Here is an 18682-nt window from a genome sequence, read left to right as displayed (position 1 = left end):
GTCATATGCTTGTGCAGGAGGTTTTTTTTTGCCTCACTCAAATTATCCTCAAAATGAGGGTAGTTCGAGCGTGGGTTTTTTTCTCCCTCTCTCCCTCCCCTGTGGTTTCTTTCTGACCTTTGGGTTGAGTGAACGCTGGCGCGTTTTGGCTGCCGCTGCTCAACCCGTATTGTTTTGTGTTTTTTGTTATTGTAAAGTGTCCTTGGGTGTCTTGAAAGGCGCTTATAAATAAAATGTATTATTATTATTATTATTATATATATTTTTTCCCCAAATAATATAGGACCAAAATTACAAAATAAAAGAGAAAAATCTGCCCTCTGCCCTTTCCTCTCTAGCCCCCTCCACAGGTTAACTGAGATGGCCAGGGGAGGAGCTTGACTCTAAGACTGACAAACCATTTCTCCAATTTTCAGAATGGAAAAAAATGCTTCTCCAACAAATATTGAATTTATTTTTAGTCTTTTAACACATATTAACCAGGGGTAGCAGTAATTGCCATGGGTACTGTATGAAAAATAAAAATAAAACAACATAATGTCATGTACCATCATGGTACAACTAATTCCAAACTCGATACTCGTCAAGTCCATTACACCCCATTTAAAAAAAATCTATATTTGTTGTAGAACAGATTTATGGTTGTGCCTTATTGACATTTCCAATTAAGTCTTTTTAAAACGTCTATATGAAATAAGACAATAATACAAGCTCATCTCCATAATTTCAGTTCACATGCATCATGATGCTGGATTAAACCACGTTTTACATAGTCGGGTGGTATTACATAAATTATTTCCAAGACACTTTGGAAAAATATATCATCTCATGAGAAACTCTGAGGGGGAGGATGTTTTTAACAGCGTGTTTCATGCTCGGAGCGCCTCCTTCACATCCCAGTTTCCTCTTGCTGATTGGCTAAAAGCTCGCGTCAGTCACAGCCGTGTGGGCGGGACTTATCGACTCTCTCTTGCTCCACAGAGGGAGTGGGGCAAGGCAGCAGTGCATCTTCAGTTTACCGAAGGACGCCAGCCGTCGGTCGATCGACGAAGGCTCACTGTCTGCACAACTGAACGTCACCGCAGCTCCTGTAAACAACCCAACTCAACAACAACAACAAAAGCAGCACCTTTTTGGAGTGGGCCATTTCAAAGCTCGCTCGACGTCACCTTTCAACCTCCAGGACTCGTTTAAAAGTGTACCTGAAACGGAGCAGGTCCGGCCGGGAAACTACGAGGCGGACAAACGTGAGGCGAGAGCGACGTGCAAGACAACAAGAAGCCAGGATGAATCTCAACAGTCATGCCATCTTCACCCTCTACACTATTTATGGGATTCTTCTTCGAGGTAAGCTTTTTGTCTTTTTCGAGTTGCGGGCGACGTGTCTTTTTGTGAGACGGCGTGTGCGTGCACCTTGCATGAAAAAACAAAGAGTCAAGTGCTTTTCTGTATGCATGGGCAGCACATGTGCATAGGTGCACCTTTGCATTTGGAAAGTGATGAGGGGCCACCCTGGGGGTCTTGCCCCTCTAGTGCCTAGCAATGGGCAAGGTGTTTCTCAAACACGCTTACCCGAGCGCCTCTTATTGCTCTGCATCTCCCACCAGTGGCAATTAAAAACATGAACGCGTGCCCAGGAAGAGGCGCAAGGGAGGCGGACACACCTCACCGTGATCCGTGCTGCCCCCCCCCCCCCCCCCAGGTGTTTATGGACATGCAGCTTTCTGATGAGTCACTGTTGCGATGCCGGCGATCCATTTTCTTTTTTTTAATAACGGAGATGTTTTTTGTTTGTTTGTTTGGACGCACCTTTTATGGAGGAGTGGAGGTGCAAGAACAGGTGCACCACCCTAATGTCTCCATATTGTGGCGTACTGTGTGAACTGCATGATGAACACAAGAGTGATGTTGGAGGTCAAGGTCACATGGTGAAAACGCCCACAGCGTGGTACACGCATACTAATGTTTAAAATGAGAAGCCCCACACATGATGATTTAAAAAAAAAAAAATGTTTGTAGTTACTTTTCTTTTTGTGCGTAGTGCACTCAAGAGGACGAGCATCGCAAACCGAACACAAAACGTAACTCAGACCATCCAGTCTCATACGCCAAGCCAGATGTCTGTCATAGTACCAAGACTGACCTTTGAGAGGCAGCACAATGCTTCAGGCCATATAGACTCCCGGCAAATGCAAAGAAGCAGAAATGGAAGAAGCAAGCAAATTGTTGTTTAGCTGGTAACTACGCTACAGTTGCAAACACTGCTAGTTTTATTGTGGTGAGGTTAGGTCATGTCCTAATTGGATATTTGCCCGTGTAATATTGCAGTCGCGCAGATCTCAATGTTTCATAGTAGAGGGGCAACGATTAATCGACAATGGCTCGATCGTCAAGTTAATAATTATTTTCAGAGTGTCGATTATTATTTGGAATCAAGTCCGGTTTGTTAATAAAGGAGTAGAAATTACAACTTGTTTTTAAATCCGATTCATCGATTTCTGGACAAATTAATTGATTATTAGAATGAAATCATCTTTGTTTGATTGTTGCAGAATACTTCAATACACTACGGACCTCGTTTATACCCACCAACCAAGTAGTTGTAGAGCCGTGCCTGTTTTGCGCGGCATTCGCTGCAGGTTGAGGACACAGGGAGGCTCCAGCTTGAGTTTGCCATGTTTGTCGCCGGTTGCTAAGCGACCAAACTGGAAGTGGCCTGGTACCTTTTCCCAGGTGTTTGGATTTGAAGTTGGCTGAAGTCGTCTTTAGAAAGAAAAGCCGTGGCTTGTAATCAAAGGCTACTGGATATCAATACATTTGACTTGACTGGCTTGGCTTTTACGGAGGTGGAAGAAGAGGAGAAGGAGATGACGAGCGGGCGGCAAGAAAAATAGAGTTCACGTTCTTCTGTGAGCTGCAGCTATTTGGAGACCGCTTCGAGGTGTACTTCTGGCTTCTTCAAATTTCTCCATGCTTTTTTTTTTTTTTCTTCACCAGAGCCGACAATGCCACCAAATTATCTTGTTCTTTACACTCCAAAATCACCCTACCACCATCTCCCCTATTTAATGAGGCATCTGATGATGCGCCCGAGTGGAACATTTTTCATTCTTGCCGTGCTTTGTACTATTTTATAAAGTCATTGTGACAGTAGCTTTGCCATATATGACACATCGTAAAGTATTAGAATGATTGCAATGATGGCAGCTTAGGACAATATTCTGGTCGGTGAAAAGGGCATACATGAAAAGCAAGCACGAGAGGGATGCCAAAATACTGCATATTTCTTATTTTATGGTATCGATGTGCAGGTATCAAATAATACTTTACTGTCATTGGATGATCGAAAGTAATTTGTGGACTTTATGGCGCTGTTTGTTTGGGTTTTGATACATTCATAATGTGATGTATGATACCGCGATCCCTTTCCTCTATTGCAATCCACTCTTTATTGTTGTGTCCATATAAGAAATGGACTCTGATGGCTATTTCTTCATGAGCTAGCTTTCACAGGAGGTGAGGGCCTTGCTTACTTGGAGAAAGCTAAAAAAACGGACAGGATTCAACCCATGTTTATTATGTGACGAGCATTTGCCATTGAAATGTTGTAACAGCAGTAGTGGTTTCATTTAAAAAAAATATTTTATGGCAGGCCTGCTCGTACCGCTATTGTGGACCATGTATGGCCCACAGACCACAGGTTGCGTACCACTTCTGCAAAGTATATGTTGCATGCCCGAGGCGCTTCCATTGTTATCCGTCGCCATTCCTTATGATCCCAAAAGGGCGGCACACTCATCCGCAGCATGTTCAGTATATGTGTGCGTGTGTGTACATATATCCCCGCCAATGTGTGCTGTGTTTGCATAGCTTCTGTTCGAGAGGACCTGAAGCAATGAGAGGAGAGTGCATGTCGGTCTCTTTTCATATGGCGCTGGTGCACACACACACACACACACACACATATACACACACAAATGCGCCACACAGTCTCCGCAACCCTGAAGAGGATAATGCTAGGCTGCTTGATTTGAACAGTCATTTCCCAGTGTAAGGCCTATTATTGTACAGGTCGCGCTCAGCAGGCAGGTCAGCCTCCTCCTGAATGGAGACGATATCACTCAAGTCACCTACAAGCTCGCCGCTGTATGCCGCGCCTGGCTCGATCTCGTATCCATGAATTAGACAAGTGCACGGTGGCAGTGCAAAAGTGTATTATGATTATTATTATTAGTAGTATTTTTTTTAAGCTTGTTGCTGTTGCTTTTGCCCAGCATGTGCCCATGAGCCAGAGAAAAGCGCCTGTTATGCAAATGCACTTCTTACGCAAGAGCCCGGGGCTGAGCGGCTGGCAATGCAGCGAGCAACGCAGGAAGAAGAGCTGATGTCAGAACAATATGGGAGCAGAGCTGTGGAGGAGGAAGGCGCAATGTCCTGACGATAAGAGTGCGACGACCGCGCTTTGCGTGTTGTTTAGGATCCGTAGTTTATCTCCTGCGCCGTTGCCGCCGCGCTCGTTCGCTCGCTAGTCTGTCTGTTTTCCAACTCTGATCTCGCGAGCCGGCGTACGAGCCCCCGCCGCGTCATGCGTTTATCCCCTCAGTGAACGTAAGCCGCCGAAGGCTGACCCTCCATCCCCCTGCCCCTTCGTCCATTCCTCCCTCGCTCTCATCCGCCAGTCCTGGTGTTGGAGCTTTGTAGCGCGGCAGCGTGGGAAAGCTTCTGATAACAAGCGGCCTTGTGTGTGTGTCTGTCCGCGTGTGTTTGTGTGTTTGCAGAGCCACTGATTACATGGGAGAAACGAGTCTCTTTCTTCCTCGCGCGCCGCACACTTTCCCCTCCTACTTCTGCATCCATTTTCATGGCTGCGCTCTGACAGGTTTGAGCATATGAGGTGCTCCGTACCTTGTGTTGATGGCATAAAGCCTCAAAGCTTGGAATCCTCTGTGGAGCAGCTCTGGACCTCTGTGCCTCGCGCACGCATGCCCACAGCCAGCCGTACATGCACAGAGCCCCACTGTGGATTCACTGCTCCTCTGCCAAAGGATTTCCCCTGATCAAAGCCAGTCTTTTTGTTAGTCCAGGTTTTAAAAAAGTTGAAACGGAGAGGAGGAAGTGGCTGCGGGGGATTGTGGTAGGATTCAGAAGCTACAAGCTCTTCCTGGCACAGCAGAAGTACACACCGGTGCAGAACTGCTCCTGAAACACAACGCGCAATTTCACACCTGTGGTTGATTCTCTCTGCTCAGTTGATGAGTTTATCTTTGCTTTTTGTCCCTTTTAAAGCCGGGTTGGTCCGTCTATTTGTTTCCCTACGTTGGCATGACTCTGGAGTTGAGTCCACACCTCTGCTCAGGCCCCAGCAATCCCAATTTGGATCCCCGCCAAATTGCCGCGCATCCTAATTTAGGAAATTGATTTTTCGGTAACCCCCCATTAACCACGGCCATAGTATCATATATTCGCTAGCATCGCTAGCGGATAGCAACGTTAGCCGCTGTAGCAGCACTGGCAGCGCTCACGTTAATAGACCGAAATGACCCTGCACACTTTGATGCCGACAGCCTAACACAATTGCCGTTGCTGCTGATCACTTTTTAATAAACCGGGTTTACTCCGCTGTGTTATTTTAGCCGACAAAATCGCTGCTCTTGTTCTGACGTCATTTCGTCTCGTAGACTATAATCTAAGGGGAGAAATCCTCAATAATATTTCTGGAGAGGAAAATAGTGTGCTGCTACGCATAGTTTAAAATTAAGTATAACATGTTGAAAATCTGTTCATTATGAAGTGGAAATGCATGTTTTTTAATTTTTTTTTATTTATTATCTTCTGTATAAATCACTTTAGTCATCTTTTTGATGGTCTGACAAAATGCAAAAGTCCTTGGTGTGGAACTGTACGCACGTTCTAAGAACTTGGTTGAGAGTAGGTGGTGAATTGATTTTAATTTCTTACCATAATACCTCCGGGGGGGGGGGGGGCTTTTATTGAGAGGGTGCTGCGAAATCTCCAGGACAATAGTCCAAAAAGTCACGTCATCAAATTGGCAGCATTTTTTTTACATGACATCCAGCACAGAACTGAAAACTTGGTCATTTTTTTCTAAATGGTCACTTCTGAAAATGGCCTTTATGAAAACCATGCGCGAGCTCTGTTTTCCATTATGATCCTTCAGTTTTGATCCGTCAGCGTGCTCACTGATCTTCGATACCGAGTGCTTTAGCACTTCTTGGCAAGTATTCTGTGGAAATAAAACACTCTGCGAATAATTGGTGGTATGATAGCAATGACGCTCTGTCACGGCTTGTTATGGTAATCTCGGTACAATAGAAGCATACTAGTCATCAAATATCCAATTAGGTTGTCGGGCTTATATTCAAACAGCATGCTGCATTTTTCAGCAAATCGTTTAAGTCCTGATGAATTGTATATTACCGAAGCATAGTGATGAGACATTGCTTATTCTGTCGACTAATGCCTCCCTGGCTGCAAATACATGTTATTTGAGATTGAAATTCACCAGGAAAAAAAACAACCCCCCCCCCCCCCCCCATCTTTGTCGAGAATATATTTTGGCTTAATTCATTTCCAAATTGGCAGCGCAGCTCTGCCTCATATTGTTCTGTTAAAGTGCATGAGAGAAGTCGATAATGAGGCAGAGCGTTTTCAGCCCAAACCAGACTCCCGATAAGGGAGCAGGGTTTGTTTATTTCTTTGTAAACAATTCAGTTCTTCTTATATAAACCAATGCGCTAATTGGATGTGATTCATCATAACTTTAATGTACAATTGACTTTTGTTTCCCATTTATTGGCACATTTCGGTACAATACTCGGGGAAACATATTGTACATAAGGTTAAGCACTACGATATTCTGCTCAAACTAGACTATGATATAGCAACTGCTGTGTGGCTGACTGCCTCTGCCTGTGACATGTGGATAAGCAAGAATTTGGGGGTTTGAAATCCTTTTCCCGTAAAAGAGTCTCCAAAAGACATTTCAAGATTGCGATGGTCGTATTTATTTGTTAAGTCACTTAATCATTAAGACTCCTGTCCATTTTTTGTTGCTATTGATTGGATTGGAGACTTCATCTTTGGGGACTTGAGGGACAAGCGGCGCAGGCCTCGGCTCCGCCGAGTAGCGTTGACCTTCTCAATATAGGAGTTCAGAACATTCAGTGAGATTTGCCTGTCGTCGAAATGCCCCTAACACAAACACAAAGACACTTTGTTTATGGCGTGAACATATCTGGGTGTAAACATGCATTTGATGTCTCTATTAGCGTCCAATTCTAGGGGATTAGCGTCTGGCTCATCTCGCACTCCAGTCTTCTGCTCAGGGGTAGAAAACAAATGAAGGAAGATTGAAAAGGGAAGTTCTAGAATTTTTGTCCCCCCCAACACACTTGGAAATATATGAAGTGGATTAGTGTAGCATGTAGTTGAACCTAACGTGCTCTCCAGGTTCATGAATCACGCTCCTCTTAACAAGCCTTATCCTTGATAATGTTCTTTTCGTGTTATGTGCCCTTTCATCTGACAGCTCCTTTTCATACAAATCCCTGTGGGCCACAGTGGAGAGACTTGCTCGTACATGTCACGGTAATCATTTTCTGGAGCCCAGATAAAGATACGGTCACAACGTGGCTCTGCTTCCCTCCCTTTGCTCTCCCGCCCCCGTCGCCAATATTGTTTGGGGACTCTGCGTCCGCTCCTGGCAAAAATGAATTCAGCCAAAGCGAACACAGCCCATATTGCTGTGCTGAGACAGCTAGCACATTATGTGATCTGTACGCCACCATACACACACACACACACACACAAATGCACCTGCATACTTGCGCCCTGCAGGTTGTAGACACAGCAGTGAGAGGAACCGGAGAGAAATCCACTCTTGTTTGGAATTACCTTTGCGTCGATGTATTGGACTGAAGGGTGCAACTGTTTTGCTCACATTGTTTCAATCATTCTGAGGTGGCAAGCGTACACTCGTCGCAAATTCATGGATGCTGAAGATAGAGGAAAGGGAAAGAAGCAGGTTTCTTACCAACTAAAACTCAATGGCCTCTAAATATGGGCATAGCTCAAATTCTCCCCTCTCCTCTCTCGAGTGCTTCATTGTCCAAATCGTTGAAGGGAGCATCCATTCAGTGTCTAAACAGGAAATGAAGCCAAATCCACACATAATCCGACGGTTCCCACCACCTCCCGCCCTCACGGCGCCAATATTCGTCTTGACTAATCGCAGTTGTAATTCAACAAAGTAATCCCTAAAATGAGAAGCATCCATCTATACGCTGATGCTGATTTCCCCTTGTGTCTACGAGGCAATGGAGATTCGTTCGTGGACTGTGTATATTATTTGACTTGAAATGTGCTTCTAAATTGAGCTACGTCAGTGATATTTTCAAACGCCTTTCCATATGTTAGCCGCGGCTAAATGTATCTCGTAATATATTTCAAAATAGGGATTTAGAGTTTAATTGCCCGACACGTTATTAAAATGGAGTTATGGTATGATACTAATTGAAACGTGGGATTCATTGCACTTGCACACATCACTATCTGCACTTGTTTTAGCAACGCCAAGAGAAAGATGCCTGGAAGTAGCAAAAGCTAATTGAAATATAATTCCCCGAAGACACATGTTCATGTTAATTGACTTTCTGTGTGCGCTTGTGTTTCCGTGTCTGTGTGTAGTTGAGTGGGCGGTGTTTTTTTTTTTTTTTTTTTTTTGTAGCCTGAAGTAAGTTGCAAGTCGCTTGTCTAATCAACAGCTGGAGCTGCCTCCCATTGCCTTCCGCTCTCCACCCATTTTTTAATTCAACCTTCGAAAGCGATTAGGCTCCGTTTTGCATATGGCACAGGAATGTAATAATGTAATGAAATTATGCAGTTTTAACGTGCTAAAATCTGATTCAATCTATCCTTCCGGCTTCCATGCCTTTGTCCTTCACAATTTCAATGGCTCTGTGGGCCGGTGGGAATATGCCCAACAATAAGTTTCGGACTGCTGTGAGTTCGTGACTAATTGTCAGCTATTTAGAATTTAAAGACTGCAATTAAGGGATTACAATTGTGTGACACGGACGGGGTGTGATATTTCCTCAAAGTGAAAAGGTTTCCAACAATCAACAGCCACTACTGCTGTTCTCCAGATTTCGCTTGACGTGTTCTAACCACACCGACGGCGCAATCACGCCAGACTTTGTTGTAACCGAGTAAACAACCACGTCTGTCTACAAGCTAGCTAGTTACCTGCTACCCCGATACGAATTTGTGTTGCTCGGGAATAAACCTGTCGTTAATTTGGTTCTGTTTTCTCAACACCTCTTCTTTCTCTTTTTTAAAAATTATTTTTTTTGAATGTGTCTGAGGAATTGATTTTGTTCGCTCCCAAGTTTGATTGCTTTGTTAACATCTGACCATAGCTGATGGAAATTGAACTTGTTACGATGAAAACGGACCAGAGGGTGGTAGTCTGAAAGCACCCTAAATATGAAGTCTAGGTGCCATCCATTTTAGGGCTTGCCCTTGTCCTGTTGTACAGGGAAGGGACAATGGAGTCAATTGATAAAATTTAATTAAAAAAAAAACAAATGAACTGAAGCCCCTTAGTTCTGGTGAGCAATAGCCTGCTGACTGCGCCTTGGGGCGCCCACATATACACTGTGTGTGTGTGTGTGTGTGTGTGTGTGTGTGTGTGTGTGTGTGTGTGTGTGTGTGTGTGTGTCCACATTTCATCACTTCTGCACCATCTGTCTTTTTTTTTTTTTTTTTTCTGCCACATTGCAAATCCATTTTAGGATCCTCAACATTATTCCTCCCCATTTGAAGTAGTGCACTCCCCGATGCTTACTGCTATTACTTCAGGATCCCGTAGCTTGTTTGGTATTTGGCAGTGGAGTCTCACAAATGTTTGGTGCAAAATGAACTATCCGTAGTAAAAAAGTCAGGGCAAGCCTCAATTTCATTTTTGGGGCTTGCCAGGTTTTGGAATGCATTAGGAAAATATGATGGATCTTGTTCTTTGAAGCTTTTTATGCTTCTTCCTCCTGCTTCTTTGAAATTTCATAATCCTCCCATCATTTATTCGCATATTAGCACGCTGCTTGAGCACAGCAAGATGCACAAACTACTGCTCCAGTCCCACCCGGCTTCAGCTCAGTAGTTTTATAGCTAACTCATCCCCACTTCTAATCAAAATGATTCTCCGACCCGAAACCTCCTGCTGAGGAAACAAATAAGCTATTATAGGTTTAAATGGTCTCCAATTACGACTAATTTCAATGCTTATCTTAAAGATGTTTGCTTTTCTCTCCTACTCGACTTCCGATGAGTAGCACAAGAATTGGGATGTGGATCACAAGCAGATTGACTTGTTCGAGATACAGCAGATGCATGCCTATTAGAGGGCCGGAAGGGTTTCTGTTTTTCCTCAACGCTCATCTTTGGGACTAAGAAGGACAGTTTCGCCTTTATCGTCATCATGACAGTTTGTCTCACATTGAATTGAAAGACACAAACCCTCGCTTTAGTAGCTTCGAAACACATGCTCATGGCAGGTCAAAGGAATGAGTTGATCGTTTTGACGAATTAGATTTTAAAAGGTGATTTCATTTTATTATTATTTTTGTATACAAATTCCTGCCGTGGTGTCATTTGTTCCACCAGGCTTGCCTAGTGACAGCTCTGGCTGCTATGCAGTACGCGGTTTCCGTGTCGTTCAAATGGACCAGCTAATGCTAATCTGTGCTAATCCCCTGAGAAGCACCCACGGAGCAAAATGATCGCACCACTCTGTAGTTGGAATGGATCAGAGAGAGAAAGGGGGCGCATTGTGAAGGCCGACGTATTTTCGGCAAATTCAATCGCGGCAGCTTGTTCGTACAAATCCTCACCCCGGTGGTCACTCTTTAATGCCAAACCTTACACACATACACAGAGACAGAACCTAAAACGGGGAAAGCTGTTCGAGAAGAGGGAACGAAAATAATAAGACCACATTCAAACCGCAGTTCTACAGACCCTGTAATTAGTTGCAAGCTCTCTGGGACTAAGCAGTGCTCCTCAATTCTTGTTGCAAACACACTGCTCGTCCTAATCCTGCCCTTATTTAAAGTGTTACCCTACATTTGGACTCCACGTAATTTCTCATTTTAGCTTGCCGTAGTCAAGACTATTTTAAAGAAGGTAACGCACGGAGATAACTTTCATACCACTTAATTCTGACACGACCTTTAACCTCTAATTACGATTACGACATTACGATTGCGGGGCGGAATTTCTGCACTTTCCTCTGGCCAAAGATTGCATTTGCATTATCGTCCCTTTTGGCAAAACCGGAATTTTAGACATTCTCCCGCCTACGATTCCTTGCGATACCGAGACGAGCGCTTCATGTCTTATTGCACATGGCAGCAAGTAATAAATTGAAGATGTATGACACAAGTCGGAAATGTACTGTCAGCAGGATTCACATCCCGTACATCCATACAGATTCCACCGTAGAGATCTTTAATGAGGTTTCACACGAGCTGCCTTTGGACCTAATGTCCAATACTAGGGTAGAATTCCATGTAACAGCACCTTCCCAATCATGCTTTTCCCGGATAACCGATGCAGCTTGCAATCTATATGACGGTGTTTGCCGGCGTCATCGTACGAAGGTCTTGCACGCATCCGGTTGCTAAACCTGCACTTGAGAAACTAATTACATTTAATCTTTAAACTGAACTGAGGTGTCGTGCTCACGTCACATACGGGGAAGGCAAAGATTTCTTTGATGCGAGTAAGTCCGGATGGCTGCTTCACTCGATAGTTGGCATCTTGAATGGAAGCAATCCATTTATAAGGTTTATTTCTGCCAGGTATCGGTCCCTGGCTCCGTGGTCTCATTTCCCCATGCAAATTCCTTTGCCCTTCTCGCATTTTAAATACAGTTCAGAGAGAAGAAGTGCTTGTGTTGTGTTATGTGCTCCTTTTGTACCGTTTGCCACTCTATGTGTATTCAAGTCACAGTTGTTTGATGTTTTATGATTGCCCAAACATCTATGCTACTTTCCGTTAGCCTGTCTGTGGCAGTTCACGTTGTGTTGACATTAAGTTTGAGAACCTCCGTTTGATGAAATAATAGAGTGTGATTCGATTGAACGTTTTGGTGCTTGGGAATATGTTTTATGCATCAGCTTGACCGCAATCTTCAACTGGGGGTGACAAATCAGCAGCTTGAAGCAAGTGCCTTTTGCCTCAGCTTTCTTGCGCAATCACTGCAATATGTAATTTACGACACGGTGAGAACAGGTGGTGTCTATACAGTGTATATACAGTATGTGCAATATAAAATATAATATAATATCCCACACGATAAGCGGGATTCTCGCTCTATCCAGTTTTGCTGATGGATACTTATTATGGGAAATGTAGACGCATCAAGTAAGAGGAAGCGCCCTGATGGGCTGTCTCGAGATGTCTGGTAAGTCTAAGTTGTTTCCTGCGGCTTGTTTGAGATCCTTTCAAGACATCGACCTGGCCGCTGCCGAGCCAGAGCTTCCCCGTGATGAGATGTGATGAGACAGCGACGGGGCAAACGGAAAACATAGCATGTTGGAGTGTCATCAAGGTGTGGAGGGATGAGCGATTTGGACGGCTGTTGGGGGGTAACAGGAGAGATCGGGGGGCGGGGGTTGGTGGGTTGAGAGGAGTTCACATCTGTTCCTTCACCACAAGAAATATGAATTTGGAATCGAGACAGCTGACTCCGGCCCGAAGTGTTTGGGGGGAAAAAAAAGTTAAAAACGGCACAGAGGGGGAAATAAAATAGCCTGAAAAGAACAGTAGCCAGGCATGAGAGATTCAGTAAATGAGCCTTGACATTGCGTCAACCATTCAGACGTGCACACACAACATATGAATAATGCATTCAAGCAGTTGGGATGATTCATTATGCATGGAGATATGATCGTAGATAAAGAGCAATGCGGAAGAAGTGACACTTGAGTATTTTTATGGGAGAAATAAATAGATAGAACAAGTTTGGAAAACAAACATCACGGTGACATTTTGTTGCTGTTGCTTCCCTCCTAAACTGCCGCTGCCAACATGTTCAGACTGGTTTTCATTATTAGGTCCTTTTCACTTTTTCACAGCGTGCTTGTCTATCTTGCGCGACGCCGTCTCTGTCTTTCCTCTCCTCCGCGGTTCCCTTTTGCCTTACCCCCCTGACAACCTCACCCCCGGGGGCTTTCATCTTGGCGGGGGCGCTCTCTCTATGAGAATCTTCCAATTGGCAGACAAGCGCCCTTGTCAGACACCATTCATTGCACTTGCATAGATATGAAAAGTGTTTTAACGAGCGCTGCCGAGTCTTGTGGTGCGGCGGAAAGTGCACACCGATGCAAAAGCAGATCGTGTGACTAATTAAAAAAAAAAAAAACCACTCAAGTTTGAAGCCCCGTTTGTTGACGCTCTTGCCGGCAAGTTGTACTCCAACAGCTTGGTTGGTTAAAAATCACGATCTGTGATCACATTCGGGAAAGGCGTGATTATTGATTTGTCGATCAATTGAGCGTGATGAAGTTGGTCAATTGTGTGGAATTTAATGTTGATTCATCTTGAAGCAGTGGAGGAATTCGCTACGTTGCCACAAGGGTGGCGCAGCATCAGTTGGAGAAATATGAATTGATTACATGTTCATTTTTTTTCCCTCATGGTCAAATGTGAAAATTCTGCCAAATGTGTTGTCATTTCCAAACCTTCTTTTAATCTAATCTGGGATGTAAAAAAAAAAAATACCAACCAGTGCCACTTTGAAATGATCACAAAATATTCAGCCGCGATTGCAAAACAGACAAAATTGCTGCTGCTATGTTATTTATTGCAAAGCTGTTGTTGATGAAGCGACCGGTGCACACATCATGTTCTGATAACGGCTCGGGCAAAATATAGCAATGTTTATTTTGTGATTTAGGCCATATAAGCAGCTATTTGAAAAAAAAAATGCAAACTGCTTGTTGAACAGCCTGTTTTGTATTCTGACAGTGAAATAAAAGTTCAAAAGTACCAGTTTGCGGCGATCCCAAGAAGCCGCTTTGTCTCACTGTTGCTGTATCATTTCACAGTGGGATGCTGCACTTGTTAGTCAGTTGGTGAATGTGCCCTCTTTCCGGGTTGAATCAGTCACGTAGAGCAGATGTCGCACGTGACACGTTAAAAAAAATAATAAAATCCTTGGATGGCGGACGCCTTCTGTTTACATGTCAGAGTGCGTCCGGATAATTGCAACGGCAGACTGCCTATTTAACATCAAGATTAATTATTGATAAAACATTTGCTCTCCTCTAGCCTCTGCAGCCACTCGGAAGCATTCATTTGGCTTCCGAAGCTCGCCGTCCGTGGCGAGCCAGAACAGCTCTCCATATATCACGTTGTTGTCGCTTCGTTCTGATCCAAGTATATGAATAAAGCGGGGAGGAAAGTAGCTTGATCTTCTCCTGTCAGTTATGGCGGAGAAACTAAGTGGCTTAAAAAAGAGCCGATGTCATGGTGAGTGAGTGTTCGACATCCAATGTACAATCATCCGAGCCCCTAGGATACAGACTCTGGAAAATATAAAGTGCCTGCTTTATAGACCATGACATATAATTTCCTCTCTCCAGAACGACACAGAGTGCGTTTCCATCAGAATGCAGCCAGGCTCTTCTGATGGAAGTCACCAGCTATATACTCTGCAACTTGTACACCGGCTCTAACCCGACTGCGGCTTTATGTTTGCGCTAGAGGTTATATCATCCAAATGACTCATCTGTCAGGAAGCGATAATATTCTCTTAACCCATATTATACATGACGGTATTTAGCAAGTATATACAGTGTACAGTAAAGATCCCGGACCTTCAGGGTTTTTCGAGCGCTGACAGTATTATTTCCTAGAGTGGCCTAGGTTTAGGTTGGGGCCGATTACCTGGTCATTCTGTCTCTTTTGGACACGGTTGTATTTATTAACAGAAGCAGCTGAGGGAGACCAATATGATTACTTCATACAAATGTCTTGAATAAATAAGAATCGTTTATCATTGTTTTCGAAGTGTATCAAGAAAATGTAGTTGAGGATTATTTATTTCTTTTAAAATTTGGTCAATACCAATATTTCACATCTTCACTGCCCGTCATTTGAATTTTAAAATGCACGGTTGTCAGGTTCAGTGTTTTTTTTTTCTTTTTTTTTAATCTTGACAGTGTTAATGAACTGCATAATGTGCTACCAAGTACCCCAAAAAGTAAAATATTAAAGCTGTCGCTCTCTTCCTACTTTGGCTGTCATTAGGAACTTGATGCCTTTAATTTAACACCATGGTACTTAGCGTGCCATTGTGTGCTTAATTGTGCTTCCGTTCCACAGGTCACAGAGACACGTTTTAACATAATGGCTTCATAAACCTTAACAGCGCACAGCCACGCTGATATCGGTGGCTGCCGAACAGCTGCAGGTAGGCTCGCAAATTCCTGACTTTGCCTCGCTGCTTTCCTCTCGTCATCTCAAAGGGAAACGTGACTTGCTTACGCTGTTCCGTAGGGCAGATCATTCCGAGGGCTAATTGGGGCTAGCGCTCCCATTAGCTGCCTGCGCACATCTGCCTTGTCGGGAGCCAGACTGATCAATGCACATCCCGGCTTACTGTAGACACGCATGCACTTTCAAGAAATGCTACTTTTCCGCGTGAGTGTTTTTAGTTCAACATGTCAATGGTGTCACACTGATAATTTGCTTTCTTTGGTGTTGATACATTTGTAAACTTCCACCGCGGTTTCACGTGGCATTGCTCCCTTTGTTGATTGGCCAGCGGCAGTCTGGGAAGGTTGGTTACACTAGCCAAAGAGTGGACACAACCTGCTGCAAAACGGTCCTTTGTTGCGAAGGCATTTATACGGTGTCATGTTGACCAAGTTAGCAAAGCCATCAAGTGATTTTTGATCAGATTAGAAGTGAGTGAGAGCCCCCTTTAGATTAATATGGTCTCAAAGGGTGGTAGTGTGAAAGCGAGGAGAAAACACTGAGATGGATCGCAAACTCTTCGAGTCAAGCTGCTCTTCCTTCATCGTTTTGTAGCATAAGAAGGAATCTGGCCGTTCCCACAGTCTTGGCACACTCGTCTTCCCAAATCTTTCTCCCACTAACTCTGTTGTCCTGCCAACGGTGAGTGAAAGCGCACAAGTGCATTATGGGCTGGTCATGCATGAGTAACAAGAGGCCCCTCTGAACTGCCGTGTGTGTTTTTCCCCCTCCCGCTTAAAAACGTCGCGATTATGCAGTGGTCCAAAGTGGCCCTAAGTGGCCCTCCACGCTGCAATTATCACGCACACCAACATGCCGGTGAACATGCGAAAATGCACACTTCAGCATTCATTAGACACGAGGATCTTACTTCCGCCGTTGAGAGTCATGAATCCACCCGCCCCCTCCCGTAGCACCTTCTCCCTCACCTTCCACTCTTCTGCATGTCCACAAATAGCCCATCTGTTGCAGACAGGCTTCAACCGTAAAACACATTTCCTACGTGGGAACATGTTGTGGTGAGTTTCTCCCACTGTGGACAAGCCAAGACAAACCTGTCGCCGTTGGTGTAAACCAAAGTGCGACAATCTCCCGCATGCCAGTGGAGATAGCATTTTGTGCCGTACCAGGCAGCTGCCTGGGTGCAGTGTTGTGAGGATTATGCCGATGCAGTTCGTCCAATCTGTGTTGATCTAACAAAGCGGCAGACGAAAAGCCTTTGGTCCAGCGTGCCTCGGCAAAGCTGGGAAAACCTGCGCCGTGTTTGCCTTTTAATGTGTCGTCCTTGCCTCCGTATACAGCAGCAGCATGAAACAGCATTACCCTTGTCACTATAAATCTATCCTTCTATTCGTTTTATTACTGTGGCGCCCTGGTTGACATTGGAAAGTTCACAAACAAGATTTTTTGACTTTGCACTATTCTTAAAAATAAATCCTTCAAAAGGGTCCCTTATTTCTTCCGAAATAAACCATAAACTGAACTTGGTTCTGGGGCTTGAACGGATTCATTCTTTTGCCATTTGTATGAATGGAAGTAATTGCCTTGATTTAAGCTTGTAAACGGAGGTTCCAAAAGCACCATCCAATTGAAGGATTGGGACAAAAGCAGGGTTTTTTTGTTTGTTTGTTTGCTTTTATTTTTACTTGATATGTCACCATGATAAGATTTGAAACACAACAATCACCATCTCAGTCATAAGCGTATAGAATTGCAACCTTGAGTGAAGCGATTTGCCAAAAATATGCCATCTTTACAGACATTCTTAGAAGAGTGCCTCCATTTTCAGGGGCTCAACCGTATGTGGACAATTGGCATATTTATAAATATCAAGCATCATTTGTCATACTAGGATAAAATCTCAAAGCCAGATGCGGTCACCAAATTCAAAATAGGAGATGCTTTGATCGAGCTTCACTGCAGCCACTTGAGTCGCTGCTCAAGTCTCCTGCTGACTTCACGTTTGGCTTCCGCAAATGTGAATCATGCACTTCTGGATCGAGACCACGTGAATGACTTTTTCATGAAAAAATATGCCATCTGTTGGTTGGACTTGTTAGAAAAGCCTCCCAAACACACTCCCATGGCCTTGGCTGATCTGGATCATTCCAATGTCTCGGTCACGTAGGGGTCAGATGTAATCAGTGCGTCACTTATTCTCACACAGGAACATACCTTTTAACCAAGGTCATGTTCTGCTCATTCTGCATGCTGAAGTGTTTGCTGATGTTACGTGTCACCCCACCCTCCTCGTTCTCATCGTTTGTTTAGTTTGTGTGTGTGTGTGTTGTGGGCAATACTTTGGGCCCTTGACAATTGACAATGTTTGTCCTTGCTGTAGTCTCATTGTTGGTCCTCAAACAGAGCAGTTTTCCCCTTATGGGATTTATGTTCTGTTTTTATGTGCGTACAATTCAATACAGACCTCTTCAACCTCTTGACCCACACCACTCAACCTCTGATTTCTTTTGTACTTGTTTATTTATTTATTTTTAATAAAAACGTCCCCATCGGGACTAATAGAAATGAAACAAATCCATTCCAGGAGGAAAATATCGGCATCATAAAACATTACTCGACTGAAGAGGCCATTTTTGAAGTGGCTTTTTAGTATTCTTAGCCGTCGTAGAAGTTTACAAATCTCAACAATAAAAATGTTATGAAATTTCAAATTATGTTTTGTACTTACCATAAAAGAGATTCTCTCAGTCTTTAATGAGCTGCCACTCTTGTGTCCTCATCCATGCGTGCACATTCTGATCAGGTGTTAGCAACGTTAAGAGCGTGTGTGTGCTGAGCCCGCGGGGTGATGCACAGTATCTCGCGCAGTAGTCCGGGAGTTCGAGTCATTCCTTCAAAGCGGTTTTGAAGCAGCCCTCCGCGAATACGTATGCATGCTGTGAGGCTAAGGGAAACAATATATGTCAACCATCAAGTTGCTCCTTGTCTTTCACTGCGAGGCGATACCACGCAGCCAGTCAACAAAAATAACACAAGCTGCTGTTGAAACACTGCGAAAGCAAGGCGCAGATGTATAAATTCAAGTATGGTTTCCTTGTATAAGCAAACTGTTGTAACATTTCAATAATTTCAAATGATCTCTCAAGTGCAAATTTGGAACTCT

The 18682-nt window shown here is 44.0% G+C and overlaps 1 protein-coding gene across 3 annotated transcripts in view; it reads left to right on the top strand.

Annotated features, from left to right (window-relative positions):
* Positions 1–994: 994 nt before the first annotated feature.
* Positions 995–18682, top strand: part of cadm2a (cell adhesion molecule 2a) — a 154098-nt gene continuing 136410 nt past the window's right edge. For all 3 annotated transcript variants that reach the window (XM_086131074.1, XM_086131075.1, XM_086131073.1), the window contains exon 1: positions 995–1347. In XM_086131074.1, coding sequence (XP_085987200.1) covers positions 1287–1347 — 61 coding nt within the window. In that variant the 5' untranslated portion in view covers positions 995–1286. The remainder of the gene's footprint in view (positions 1348–18682) is intronic.

The sequence above is a fragment of the Hippocampus guttulatus genome, chromosome 15 (assembly GCF_054856545.1).
Source record: "Hippocampus guttulatus isolate MCC_2025c chromosome 15, RoL_Hgut_1.0, whole genome shotgun sequence".
NCBI lineage: Eukaryota > Metazoa > Chordata > Actinopteri > Syngnathiformes > Syngnathidae > Hippocampus > Hippocampus guttulatus.
This window is presented reverse-complemented; position numbering and strand designations above follow the sequence as displayed.